Source organism: Asparagus officinalis, chromosome 8, assembly GCF_001876935.1.
Source record: "Asparagus officinalis chromosome 8, Aspof.V1, whole genome shotgun sequence".
Classification (NCBI taxonomy): Eukaryota; Viridiplantae; Streptophyta; class Magnoliopsida; order Asparagales; family Asparagaceae; genus Asparagus; species Asparagus officinalis.
The window spans coordinates 38,070,524-38,085,694 of record NC_033801.1 but is presented as its reverse complement, the minus strand read 5'-3'; the positions used below and the strand labels follow the sequence as shown (position 1 = coordinate 38,085,694).

Here is a 15,171-nt window from a genome sequence, read left to right as displayed (position 1 = left end):
GCCAAGGTTGTTGGGCACGGAGGGCACAGATTATTAAACAAAGTTCACAAAATTTAAGATCATTACATTGGTGAATAGATGTAATACACGCACCAATTATTAAACAAAGTTCAAAATATCTTTTAGTTCTTTTCTTCTTCTTCTTGAGATCGTGGTTGCCTTGAGATTCATAAGTACGTGTCACAACTTTGTCCTTTGTATTCTGTCTGTTGCATGAAGTTGGAACCTGTGTTTCTTTTGATGAAGCTCGCTGCTAGCATTGTTCTGCTGGTTAACTACCTTAATTTGTCTTTAGATTCTCATCGCTTTATCTTGTGCGCGCAGATGTTTTAAAAGGGTCTCCTGTTGCTAATTTGAGAAATAAACTATTTTGCTGGAGTTATCACTTATCAGTGGTTAACGTCCTTTGCTTTATCCTCCCAAAAAGAATTATTTCCCAAAATCTCAACCAAATTAAAGGAAAAAATAAAAGAAAAAAAAAACCAAAAAAAACTAAAAAAAAAGTGGAAGATTCAAAAAATAAATGAGCTATACAGAGGCTTTATAGCACAATACCTGCTTTTGCTTATCATATTAATCTAAGACTATCTCCAATGGTGTCCTATTTAATTGTCATTCCCAACATGCCACATAATATTCTCTCTCTTCCACATAATCAAGATCACCCCACAAACATTCACCATTTCCAATGGTGTCTTATTCATGTCTAATTTGGACCCCACTATCACTTCTAAATATTCCAAATCACCAACATATCTACCCCACCATATTTTTATTTATAATTAACTTTTAGAGATACATGCACGATCCAGGAGTGGGTCATTGGGACGCCGTGAAATGGATTTTGAGGTACATTAGAGGTACGCTCAATGTTGGTTTGGTTTATGAGCGGGACACTACAGGTGGGTAGTTATGCATTGGTTATGTTGATTCGTATTATGCCGGGGATTTGGATAAGCGCCGGTCTACTACGGGGTATGTGTTCACTTTGACCCGTGCGCCGGTGTGTTGGAGATGCACCTTACAGTCTACGGTGGCTTTGTCTACGACGGAGGCAGAGTATATGGCAGTTACGGAGGCTGTGAAGGAGGCTATTTGGCTTCGAGGACTTTTGGAAGAACTTGGTATATCGCAGCGATCCGTCACTATTCATTGCGATAGCATGAGTGCTATATATTTGGCGAAGAATCAGGTTTTTCATGCGAGGACGAAGCACATTGACGTTCGTTATCACTTCGTTCGGGATGTTCTTGAAGATGGCGATGTGGAAATTGTGAAAGTCCACACGAAGGATAATCCGGCAGATATGCTCACTAAGGTGGTTCCGAGCAACAAGTTTGATCATTGTCGAAACTTGTTGCACATTCGTAATTGTTGAGGCCGTTGGCGGCCATTTGGATGAACTACGGGCGGCTTGATCCCTTGGGAGAGGGGGTACGTAGGCAACCGCATTGGTGCAGCCGAGTTTAGAGAGACGACACATTGGTGCTCATGTTGGTGTCGGCTCAGTGTTGGGAACACTTCGCCGAGGTGGAGAATTGTGAAAACGGCGAAGGAATTGTGAAAAACGTGAAGAATAACTCAAAACAGACTCCACCACCCCCTGGTGTGGTGTCTGCCATGGGTGTGGTAGAGCCTGTCCTGCACCACACCCTCTGCCACACCCACGGTGCAGGGTGTGGCAGAATCTGTCCTGCACCACTCCTGCACCACACCCTCTGCCACACCCATGGTGCAGGGTGTGGCAGACTCGTTTTTAGAATCCTTATTTGTTGAGGAATCCTCCTTTGTTTGGGATTGTGTTTTATTATAAATAGGACCACGTTTTTTAGGGTTTCTTAAGGAGAGAAAAGAAGAGATTTAGCATTGTTTTGAGCACTTTGAGAGGGAGATATTGTGAGGGAGTTGAGAGCTTTGGTTAGGGTTATATTTGAGTGATTTTGTGAGTTGTAACCCGTTGTATTTCTCCTCCATATAGTGAAATCTCCCCATCCTCTCCCCGTGGACGTAGGCAATTGCCGAACCACGTATATCCTTGTGTTTGGTTTGATTTGTCGTAATTGGCTTGGTTTGTGCAAGTGTTTGGCTTTCTTCTACTCGTGATCATAGGTTCGTTGTGAGTTCGTGCAAGGCTTCCGCAAAGGCGCGCGACAAGTGGTATCAGAGCCCAGATTTCAGATCTAGGGTTTTTTGGTGGAGGAAGATTCTTGTGTGAAGCTTGGTTCTTGGAGTTCTAGGCTTCGGTGGAGATAGCATTAGGAGTTGCCGTTGGAGATTTCGCTTTCCTCGTGTGGATAGGAGATCTATTTGGAATCCGATCTAGGGTTCAGTTGGGTGGTTCCTAATTCTATCAAATTTGTTCTTTCTCTACAATTTGGAGTTAGTTCGCAATGGGAGAACCGTTGGAGATCTCGCTTTCCTCGTGTGGTTAGGAGTTCTATTTGGAATCCAATCTAGGGTTCAGTTGGGTAATTTCTTATTCTTCTTAAAGTTTGGATCTTTCTCTACAATTTGGAAGTTGTGATTATGGGTGAAGTAATTGGTGAAAGCAGCAAGATGACAGGCACAGTTCAAGTGGGTTTTCAGAACACTAAGATTAGTGTTGTGAAATATGACGGCAAGATCAATTTTGGTTTGTGGATGAGCGACGTACAGGATGCGCTCAATGCTCAAAATCTGGAGGAGACCATCATGGTCGATGTGAGGCCACCTAAATATGAAGAGGCGATATGGGAAAAGATGAATCGAAATGCTTGCGGGGTGATCAGGTCCTGTTTGGAACAGGAGCTGAAATACGATGTGATTGGGGTGACGTCTGCGATGAAGATGTGGGAAATTCTCAACAATAAGTACCTTACGAAGAGTGTTGAGAACCGGTTGCACTTGCTGCGAAGGTTATTCAGATTCCAGATGTCCAGAGGTACCTCGCTTGCGGCTCATGTGAACAACTACACTAAGTTGTTGTCGGACTTGGCGAACGTGGATGAGAAGATCACAGATGAGTACAAGGCTATTATTCTTTTGGGCTCCTTACCGGATGAGGAGTATGATACCTTCGTGCTTACGTTGCTGAACGGGAGATCTTCTATCACTTATAGTGAAGTGACTAACGCATTGACGAACTATGATTTGAGGAGGAAGGATAAGGAGACTTCCCGCGCTAGTACTTCAGGAGAGGCCTTGTCGGCGAGAGGTAGAAGCTCATATCAGAAAGGTGGAAATAGAGGGAGGTCAAAGTCAAGAGGTCGTCACCAGCTTAGAAAGAACCAATGTGCATTCTGCAAGGAGCAGGGACATTGGAAGAGAGATTGCCCGAAAGTCAAAGAAAAGGAGAATAGCAAGAATAAGGGCCCGAAGGCCAATGAGGTGAATGTTGCGAAAGGCGATGATTCCGATGATTCGAGCTTTTCTCTTTTGATTACTCCGGAGGTGAACCATTTGGATGCATCGGAGTGGATGCTTGATTCTGGCGCTACTTATCATGTGACTCCTAGGCGAGATTGGTTCTCATCATTTGAGAGACTCGATGGGGGTGTTGTGGTCATGGGAAATGATCAATCCTGTGGCGTTCGTGGGATAGGTACTGTGAGGATTCGGATGCACGATGGAGTAGTCCGTGAGCTGAAGGAGGTGAGATTCGTTCCTCAACTTAAGAAGAATCTTATCTCAGTGGGGGCTTTGGAGGCGAAGGGATTCAGGGTGACCTTTGAGGATGCTGTAGCAAAGGTTACTAAGGGATCTTTGGTGGTGATGAAGGGAGTCCGAAATCATAATTTATATTATCTGAAGGGGAGCACCGAGATTGGCCAGGTTGCTTCGGCGATTTCAGAGGCGGACATGAGCAGACTTTGGCACTACAGGCTAGGGCATACAGGTGAAAAGTCACTGCAGGCATTGTGCAAGCAGGGGCTTTTGAAGGGAGCCAAGAGTGGTAAAGTAGAATTCTGTGAGCACTGTGTACTTGGCAAGAAGACGAAGGTGAAGTTCGGGACGGCCATTCATAGGACGAGGGGCATCTTGGACTACGTGCACACAGATGTTTGGGGTCCCACTAAGACGGCATCACTTGGTGGTCGACATTGGTTCGTCACGTTCGTTGATGACTATTCTAGGCGATGTTGGGTGTACACCATGAAGCATAAGAGTGAAGTCCTAGATTTGTTTGTGGAGTGGAAGAAGAGATTGGAACTGCAGACTGGGAGAAAGATCAAGACGTTGCGATCCGACAACGGCGGCGAGTATACCTCAGACCCCTTTCTGCAGCTATGTCGAGACGAGGGCATAGAGAGGCACTTCACAGTTAGTCATACACCGCAGCAGAATGGGGTGGCAGAGAGATTGAATCGGTCTTTGCTGGAGAAGATTCGATGTTTATTGGCGCATAGTGGTTTGGAGAAGATCTTTTGGGCTGAGGCACTTTCTTATGCGAGCCACCTCATTAACAGGCTGCCTTCATCTGCGATTGAGGGGAAGACCCCTATGGAGATGTGGTCGGGAGAGACAGCACATGACTATGACCAGCTTAAGGTATTTGGTTGCCCTGCATATTATCATGTTAGAACTGATAAGTTGGAACCTCGAGCTAGGAAGGCCATATTTGTAGGATTCAAGCGTGGTGTCAAGGGATACAAGCTTTGGGATCCAGTTGATAAGAAGATTGTGCTGAGTAGGGACGTCACATTCGATGAGGCTTCTATCTTGAAGCTTCCCAGCTCTCATCAGGTGGAGAGCAACCCGACAGAGGAGATTTCGCAGGTGGTGGAGATTGATGCAGCTCCACAGAGTCCAGATAGTGCAGTATCCATGAGAGTGCCGACTGAGGTGACGCCAGGCGAGCACGACGGTGATGCGGAGGATACGGGTACTCATGAGCAGGATCAGGGACCGACGGCTCAGGTTCAGGATTCTATTGCGGCACGGAGACAGAGGAGAGACATACGGGTGCCAGCACGGTATGCCGACACAGTTGCATATGCACTTCCGGTGGAGAGTATCGATGAGATGGTGCCTACTACATTCAGAGAGGCCGAGCAGAGTTCGGAGGCTGATTCGTGGCAGGTGGCTATGCAGGAGGAGATGGAGTCTCTTCACAAGAACGATACATGGGAGCTTGTAGAGCTTCCAAAGGGGCGGAAGGCGATTGGGTGCAAGTGGGTGTACACGAAGAAGGAGGGCATTGAGGGCACTCCAGTGAGGTTCAAGGCTAGGTTGGTTGCGAAGGGCTATGCACAGGAGGAAGGTATTGATTACAATGAGGTTTTCTCTCCGGTGGTGAAGCATTCGTCGATTCGGATTTTGCTAGCTTTGGTGGCACAGTATGGATTGGAGTTAGATCAGTTGGATGTGAAGACAGCATTTCTTCATGGTGATCTTGATGAAGAAATATATATGACTCAGCCATTGGGATTCCGAGCTGCAGGGAAAGATAAGTTGGTTTGCAGGCTAAAGAAATCGCTATACGGTTTGAAGCAGTCTCCTCGACAGTGGTATAGGCGATTTGATGGTTTTATGCTTGGTCATTCGTACACTCGGAGCCAGTTTGATCCTTGCGTGTATTTTCGCAAGTTGAGAGGAGGTGCGTACATTTATTTGTTGCTTTATGTCGATGACATGTTGGTTGCTTCTAGTTCCAGGTCAGCTATAGATGAGTTGAAAGTTCAGCTTTCGAATGAGTTTGAGATGAAGGACTTGGGCGAGGCGAAGCGCATTTTAGGGATGGAGATCGGCAGAGATAAGAAGAAGGGCAGGATTTGTTTGACACAGGTGGCTTATTTGAAGAAGGTTCTACAGCGATTCCATGTTAGCATGGATACGAAGCCAGTTTGTGTACCGTTGGGAGCCCATTTGAAGCTTTCAGCTGGCCTTTCACCGAAGTCAGTTGAAGACCGTGAGTTGATGACGAAGACTCCATATGCGAGCGCAGTTGGGAGCTTGATGTACGCGATGGTATGTACGAGGCCGGATTTGTCACAGGCAGTGAGCATGGTGTCGAGATACATGCACGATCCAGGAGTGGGTCATTGGGACGCCGTGAGATGGATTTTGAGGTACATTAGAGGTACGCTCAATGTTGGTTTGGTTTATGAGCGGGACACTACAGGTGGGCAGCTATGCATTGGCTATGTTGATTCGGATTATGCCGGGGATTTGGATAAGCGCCGGTCTACTACGGGGTATGTGTTCACTTTGACCCGTGCGCCGGTGTGTTGGAGATGCACCTTACAGTCTACGGTGGCTTTGTCTACGACGGAGGCAGAGTATATGGCGGTTACGGAGGCTGTGAAGGAGGCTATTTGGCTTCGAGGACTTTTGGAAGAACTTGGTATATCGCAGCGATCCGTCACTATTCATTGCGATAGCATGAGTGCTATATATTTGGCGAAGAATCAGGTTTTTCATGCGAGGACGAAGCACATTGACGTTCGTTATCACTTCGTTCGGGATGTTCTTGAAGATGGCGATGTGGAAATTGTGAAAGTCCACACGAAGGATAATCCGGCAGATATGCTCACTAAGGTGGTTCCGAGCAACAAGTTTGATCATTGTCGAAACTTGTTGCACATTCGTAATTGTTGAGGCCGTTGGCGGCCATTTGGATGAACTACGGGCGGCTTGATCCCTTGGGAGAGGGGGTACGTAGGCAACCGCATTGGTGCAGCCGAGTTTAGAGAGACGACACATTGGTGCTCATGTTGGTGTCGGCTCAGTGTTGGGAACACTTCGCCGAGGTGGAGAATTGTGAAAACGGCGAAGGAATTGTGAAAAACGTGAAGAATAACTCAAAACAGGCTCCACCACACCCTGGTGTGGTGTCTGCCATGGGTGTGGTAGAGCCTGTCCTGCACCACACCCCCTGGTGTGGCCACGGTGCAGGGTGTGGTAGAGCCTGTCCTGCACCACACCCTCTGCCACACCCACGGTGCAGGGTGTGGCAGAATCTGTCCTGCACCACTCCTGCACCACACCCTCTGCCACACCCATGGTGCAGGGTGTGGCAGACTCGTTTTTAGAATCCTTATTTGTTGAGGAATCCTCCTTTGTTTGGGATTGTGTTTTATTATAAATAGGACCACGTTTTTTAGGGTTTCTTAAGGAGAGAAAAGAAGAGATTTAGCATTGTTTTGAGCACTTTGAGAGGGAGATATTGTGAGGGAGTTGAGAGCTTTGGTTAGGGTTATATTTGAGTGATTTTGTGAGTTGTAACCCGTTATATTTCTCCTCCATATAGTGAAATCTCCCCATCCTCTCCCCGTGGACGTAGGCAATTGCCGAACCACGTATATCCTTGTGTTTGGTTTGATTTGTCGTAATTGGCTTGGTTTGTGCAAGTGTTTGGCTTTCTTCTACTCGTGATCACAGGTTCGTTGTGAGTTCGTGCAAGGCTTCCGCAAAGGCGCGCGACACAAATTAGATGTACCAAGTAAATCTTTGTGTTTGTGATTACTTATCTTTATTATCTTGTTTGTTCTTCGTAATTATTTTCGTTCGATTATGCACGAATTCTAACACATTTGACATAGAGATGCGCACTTAATTGGTATTACGTTAATAGCTAGGAGAGATGAATATTGGTAGAACAGACGAGTACCATCACAAGAACTAATCACAGTAGCAAATTAAGAGCATTATGAAATTAACGTTGATGAGGGTGAAATCAGAATGCTAACTATGAATCCCAACTTGGATGAAATCTGAAAGTCCCCGGTGTATTAAAAAAACTCAAAATCTGTTGCAGCTCACGACGGAGAAGGGAATAAAATTTCTAACTGTGTCCCCGCAGAGAGTAATTTATCTTTATGAGCTATGCAAATAGAAAACTTGAAAGTAAATTAGTCAACCTACTTCATATACTAGCCTGAAAGAGCAAACATAGTATAAAAGATCGCTTAGTTTTGACTTTTTATGAATATCAGAGAAGCAAGACAAAAACTGTAACCGCATAGAAAGAAAAAAAAAAGGCAAGTTGCACCACCAAGAGGCCACATTACTAGTTATTACAACATAAATTATTTACAATAACCCCACACAAATTATTTACAATAACCCCACACGCACGCACACAGAGCATTTCAAATGGATTGTAATATGGCTTAGGCAACAGGCAACACACCTCCCATGTTTTGATGCAGTGATATGGGTTTGATCTTGAGAGCCGGGCTGATGGTGAGCAAGCTCATGAAAAAGGCAGCAGGTACTCTCACTCCCCAAACATTGATTGATTCAAGATCGCGACATTTATTAACAAGCATGAAGAGACCCCTCTCTGTCACGTGGCGGCAACTCCATAGACCGATAGCCTGAGTATTTGGAACAGTCATTTAAAAAATGTGTCTTAAACTATGTCCTCGTTTTGATGTAAAGAAACATTTCGGTCCAAGTAGATTAGACTAGTTCATATCCTCAAGATGTATGAGTATATTTTTAACAGTTATGTAGGAGGGGCATGTATGAAGATTGTGTAACGAGGAATGCATTTTTTATGGTAGGAGTAATTTATAACATGACAGTCTAAAATTTTTATCTATCGATTCTTATGGAGGCTGCTCATACAATGAATACAGACCAAATATCTGAATTGATATGCACAAATTTCATGCATATAGTTGAACATGAGGTCTAACGCAAACAATTAGTGGGGTCAAAATCTATTCAATTAGATGTTTAAAAATTTTAGTTGTAGGATGGTACTTGTCTGAAAAATCTTTGAGCATGGGCTTGGAAAGTTCTGTGAATAAGCAATCCTTAAATTATTCTTGTAATTTATACTATCAGACGTAATCAAAGCTGGTCACTAATCAGGAAAGTAGATATAAATATTTAACTAATCAAGTGGAAAGCTCTTAAGTCTCAACATTGCCCATCTTTAAAACCATAAATCAGAAACTAGGATCAATAATTTCAAACAAGTAAATTTGATTTCATACTAGTAATATGAAGACAGATTTTGATCACTGTATCTGGAGAGAAAAGGTAATATTATTATAAAAAAAATCTATTCACGTATGGTTATAATTCAGTACATGAATGTTTGAATTATTCCCTAGTGCAACATCTTGCCAAATGTTATGTACCTTCAAATGTGGGCAACTGTTTGCGATGGCAAATAAAGATTCATCCGTAATAAAGGTACCACCAACATTCAGGTGTTGTAAGGAAGTGGTCTTTGAAACCTGCATGAGAATTAGAAGGATGGTGTCAAATATTGCCGAAATGATGATTTAAAAAATCATACAGTCAACTCAACTTTCATAATGAAATAAACAACTACATCAATGTCCAACCATTTTATCTCCACCAGTGGACTGTAAGCATATCGTTATATCATACAGATTATCATATATCTCATGAAGACAGAAAGTCATGATTCATTCTTTGTAAATGCAGGTCTTCTCTGAATACCAAAGTCAAGTTTCAAAAGTTATGAAGTCTTTGAATCTTCCCGTTTAACATCTTCTTCTATTCTTTTTAGAATAAGAACATACATATCCGCAAGTGAATTATCCGTGATTTTCATCAAAATGCATAGCTTCCACAAATTAGAACCATTTTAGCTGGCTTTTGTCTCATATAAACTTTATATGTCTCATGCTGCACCAAACTCTGGCTACCAATTGAGAAGGAAACTAATCAAGATTTTGGGTTCTGATAACCTACACTTGTGCTATACCAAGACTAAATAAGTGTTGCATTTTTAGTGTTTCCAGCTCTGTCCACTACAACCTACACTTGTGCTATACCAAGACTAAATAAGTGTTGCATTTTTAGTGTTTCCAGCTCTGTCCACTACACAACTAAGTTAGTACACTTCCAGACTAAATAAGTGTTGCATTTTTAGTGTTTCCAGCTCTGTCCACTACACAACTAAGTTAGTACACTTCCGTCTCCCTCCCTCTAATTTCTGAATTTATTTTCACAACCAACAATTAGGAAGAACCGCTCCAAAGCCTACTACTCCATTCAAAAGCCGACTCCGATCCCAAATATCTCTTCCTTCAATTCCCAACAAAATCTGATAGCTATTTTTCTATAGTTTCTAAAGCCCATAGAGATGCTAAGAGAAAGAATAGGCACAAACAGCTTTAGTGGCTTCATGACTGTGTGGATTTGATAATGGTCCAAGCAACTAAAAAATCTCAACAATGCTTCAGGCACTAGAAGAAAATTAACAGTAAGGTTTTCCCATGGACAAATAGGAACATCATGATTTGTTAAAATGCACCTCTTTTGTATCAGATAGATGACTTCTCTCTTCAATTATTGCCATATTATTTGCCTTAAAGTGAAAAAGAAGATAGATGAAAATTTTACTTTTAAACATATCTTAATTTGGAATAGTTTGATTAGCAACCAAAGCTGCTAATGAGACCTCAGTAAAATGGCTTGAGAAACGGAGCTCATACAAGAGAAAAATCATGCAGACTAGATATTGTGTTTGACTAGAATAGCTTTGCACCTAAAGAGACTACTGATATTGACCCATGCAACAAGAAAAATTTCTGATCAAAGATTGCATATTGTTGGTTTTGCATCTAAGGTACTTTGATAAGAGAGTCTGAGTGGCAGGCTACATGTTATAGTAAATATTAACAAAGCAAGTAAACTCGTGATGCCCCAAGATTTAGTCTCACATCATATATTGATTGAGTGATTGAATGGTTTTAATGTAAGTCAAAGGAGTCAAGTGCAGCATTGGCCAGTCAATTTTGGTAGCGGATTGGGCCAAATCATGAGTTGCACTTAGTGGGTCCTATGACTTACATCACGCCAACAGGCTCATGGGCCCAAGGCATGACACTGTGTTCTAGTCTTAACGAGTAAAATGGAATTATATAAGAAACATATAACCACTCAACTCTTTCCACCCCTGTTAGTTCTTCATAGCAGCTTCCCAACCATCAATATTACTTTGCTCACCTCTACCTTATAATTCTAATTCAGCTACATTTATCATATTGCCATGAGCCTTTTCTTAGTATATAATCTACTTTTCTACCCAACTCTTGGCCACCAATGCCTATAGGCCTCTGGATCTAACGGGGCTTAGATTTGATGTTATATAAAGTAAATTGACCTGGCATGAAAGAAAACTGCTATAGCCTTGGACATTGAGTTACATAAAAACAACTTCTTGTTCATTGTCTCTCTAAAATAATCAAAATCTTAACCAAAAACAAACTCTTCTATTACACACAGAAATTTTGCTCAAGGTGTAACCGCTTCCGAGACCACAAGTATCATGCAAACTTTGGAATCTGAATCCAGTTTCAAAAGGTTTCACAGGATTGCAGTGCAATCATAAGTTATGATTCATAAGAAAAAAGGAAAAATATCAACAGAAATCCTCAAGAGTACATATAACCTACTAGAGGTTCAAATAGCATAATTATCTAACAATACAGTATTGACTTAGATTAGGGTGAACTGCAGATAGCCCCCTCCTATAAATCTTGAGTTGCACTTTACACCCCTCAACTTTACTATCACGTAATACCCCGAGATTCATAAAAAGAGGGGAGTTAGCTGGCAAGTCTGCAACGTTATCCCTCTCAAAGTGAGAATCCAAGGGTGCTAAGTGCTATTAAAAAAGTCGAGGGGTGATAAGTGCAACTCAAGGTATAGATGAGGCAACTTATCTCCAATTTAGTCTTAAATTTAACTATAAGATCTGTAAAACTACCCTATAAAAGAATAGCCAGCACAAACAAAAAAATGCATACGAAATTCACAGTTAGTGATGCAAGAATCTCAATAGAAACTACAACCTGGAGTTATGGGAGTTAACAAATAAATGGTTGATGTATTTAAAAGTATGGGAAATTAGTACCAGCTGAATCACACCCTTGTCGGTGATTGCTGTCATACCCCACAAGGATACAGATGTCAGGCTGCTGGCACACTTCGCCAAAGATATCTGGTAGAGCCCTGCATCAGTTATATGACTACCCCAGCAACTGCGAGAACTACAGAAACACAGCGAATTAAAATAGAATAGTCATATAACTACTCAGAGAAAATGCTTACAGTAGTGAAATTTCATGTTTCAGAATTCATTGCTATACTGAAATACAGATAACTTTTTCATTTAGTTACAGGATTAGAGATCACAGAGGATACGGCCGCAGATAAATGATGACTACTGATGCTTGTGCACAGGTCTCTGAAAATATTAGTCATCTATCTAAAAAAGACTTGCAGTACAGTTTTCTTGTGCGGGTGAACAATGTTAAGATTGCTAAGAAATATCATCTGGATTAGCTTTAATAACTTGTCAGTTTCATGAGGTATTATGTTGATAGTGAAAAGGTTCCAAAACGAGTAGATGCTTTCTCAATAATCTACTAAAATTTCAAAGTGTTTATGTACAAAAAAGTCTCCAGCTTAGGTTCATCTTTTAATCGTAATAAGAATAGTAGTGTAGTTAATGTAGAGTCAGTGCAGGTGGACTAAAAAATTGATAAGTTGTGAATAAGTTTAGCCCACCTTTTTGTTCCTGCAGAATTCGGTATTTTTGCTAGCCACTTTCAGTCTAATTCCTTTCCCAAGCTTGTCGTTCTTACAAATACTGGCATACTAATAGCAAAGTCTCATACTATTCAAATTGGGAAGAACAATACTTTCTCATCTTCTTCTTCTCAAGATACACAAATCAGAGTACATATATATACATTACCCCCATGATTTGTGCCTTGAAAAATTGCCTTCAATATATAAATCTAATGTAGTATTGGATTTCTAAGGTTAAGTATGCTAATAGTTCATCGCGGCTGAACCTACCACAGCTAAAAAATTACAATAGAAAGTGGTATCCTACACAACATATCTCAAAGAGCAGCTAATATTTTTTGAGCTCAAGGTTGGTAATTGATAAAAACCAACCAAAAGCAAAATCATTATGAGCCTAATTCTATATCTTTAGATATTTCGCTTCCTAAAAACTCTTATACCTTTTCTTGTTATCGAAAAACTAGTGAACCTCCAGCCACATGTTGCTCAGCAGCATGTTTGTCTATGTTAGAATTAATATAAAACTATAATCATTGGTCATCACCATAACTTCAGAGTTTTGGTGTAATGGTTAGAGGAACTAAATTTAAGATGGTATCAGAGCAACCCAGGTTTAAATGCGGATTTTCTAAAAATTAACACCGCTACGTGAGTCCAGGTTTCGATCCATAAAAAAAGGGCGCTCGACCTGCGGGGGCATGTTAGAACTAATATAAAACTATAATCCTTGATCCTCACCATAACTTTGGAGTTTTGGTGTAATGGTTAGAGGAACTAAATTTAAGAGTCTAATTATATCAAAAAAAACTAAAACTTGTTTATTGTTGTTTGTCTACCTTCCTATATATAAACGTAGAAACAACTAAAACATAATCGTCATGACCAAACGACTATTCTTGGACATACATTCCTCATAATTTTGAGTATAGCTACATCTACATGATTTGAGGTCTCAAATGTAGTTGCAAGTACAAGAACAAAATTTTGTTGCAAAAACACCAAAAAAACAAGTGCAATGTTGCTAAAGCAACGTCTGGCTCCAGCTCAAGGCAACCAAATACCCCTTAAACGAACTGTTTTCTTCTGCCTCCTAACCACCGAATCAGGAAATATACATACTTGAACATGAATAATGCCTTAGGCCTCGCTTGATGGAGGTTCAAGGAAGGGGGTTAAGCTAGTCAACCCATAACTCCTTAACCAACTTTTATTTTAGCCCTCGAGCTTTTAAGGGTTTGAGAAGAGAAAAGTTATTATTACTTCTCTTCATAGATAAAGATGTTCTTTTTTAAACTGTCCAAACATGTGGGTTTGTAAACCCACCATTTAAAAGGGTTATCTTAGCCCTTTGATTAAGGAGAGATTAACTATCCTTTAACTCCTCATCAACCCATTTAACCCGTCGCCAAGCAAACACCTTGAGTGTTTGCAGATAACTACGCTAGTATTAATATTCCCCCAGATGAAACAATTCTACAAACAGTAACGAGATAAAGAGCAACGAATTGAGAAATGATATATGATATAAAAGAGAGAAAAATAGATAAATAATTGAGAGCACAAACATGTCGAGTTCCTTCAGGCAGTAAGCAAGTCGGACAAGCCGAGCAGTTGACTCATCATCCATCTTCCAACCGTTGAAGCTGAGCTTCTCTCTCCCCGCCATCGACTGCTCCACCGCTCTCCTCCATTTCCTACAAACCCCACTCACCCTACAAAAAAAAAAAAAACCCAACTCAAAAAAACAAACAAACAAAATAAGTAAATAAATGGACAAAAAAACCCATTTCATAAAATTGAGAATTAAGAGGAATTACTGAGCTAAATCTCTGAAGGAGGAGAGGAGGGTGAAGATATGGGCTAGGAGGTCTAGAGGGAGCCTCTCCATCTCTGATTCCAACTCCATGGGAGCTTGATCCTTCTCATGTTTCCCCATGTTTTAATTTGAGCGGTGGGTGAAAGAGAGAAGCAAAAGAGGGAGAGAAAATTGAATTCGGTTTGGGTCAGCTTATTTATTATCGCGTGAGAGAGAGAGAGAGAGAGAGAAGAGAGAGAGTACGTTATGTGCTCATCTTATCGTCATTGTTACCCTTGAGACAGCGGGAGGATTGATTTTATTTGCTTCTTGTTTTCCCTTACGGAAACGGAAACGGAAACGTTTGAGCAGAATCTGGAAAGGAAACACGTGGCTCATTCTGCAAGAAAAGGAGACGGGATGGGATCCGCTGTGAGACGGACGACAGAGAGGCGAAGGAAAGAGCGAACCCCCCACCGTGCGCGGTCCGAACAGGAGGAGGTAATTTACGGAAATACCCCTATACTTCCGTAAATTAGCTGCTCAGAACGTTCTGCACGGTGCGAGACATTCTGAAAGGATATGTAGTCCAAAAAATGATCAATTTCACAAAATCCATTAGAACTATTTCCGCATATTCATTCTAGTGAATTAGGTTTTTTTAGAAGGTGTAGATTCTATTAGAACACTTCATAGAATGAGATAAACTATATTATTCACAAATAAATAGAGTATTAGTTATGATATTGTGGTCTACTCTATCAATTGTGTAGATTACCCCACCCCTATAGAGATGGTTTTGATAGGATCTCTATTTGAAAAAGGGTAAAAGATTATAATGTAAACATCAAAAAATTATGTTTTTTATAATT

General features: G+C 41.3%; 1 protein-coding gene across 1 annotated transcript; it reads right to left on the bottom strand.

Moving 5' to 3' along the window:
* LOC109822815 (F-box protein At5g67140) lies at positions 7,964 to 14,571 on the bottom strand. The gene is made up of 5 exons (XM_020389069.1): positions 14,322 to 14,571; positions 14,070 to 14,216; positions 11,825 to 11,960; positions 9,072 to 9,170; positions 7,964 to 8,297 (listed from the first exon to the last, which is right to left on the bottom strand). The coding sequence occupies exons 1-5, from the start codon at positions 14,438 to 14,440 to the stop codon at positions 8,091 to 8,093; spliced, it is 708 nt and encodes a 235-aa protein (XP_020244658.1). The 5' UTR covers positions 14,441 to 14,571; the 3' UTR covers positions 7,964 to 8,090.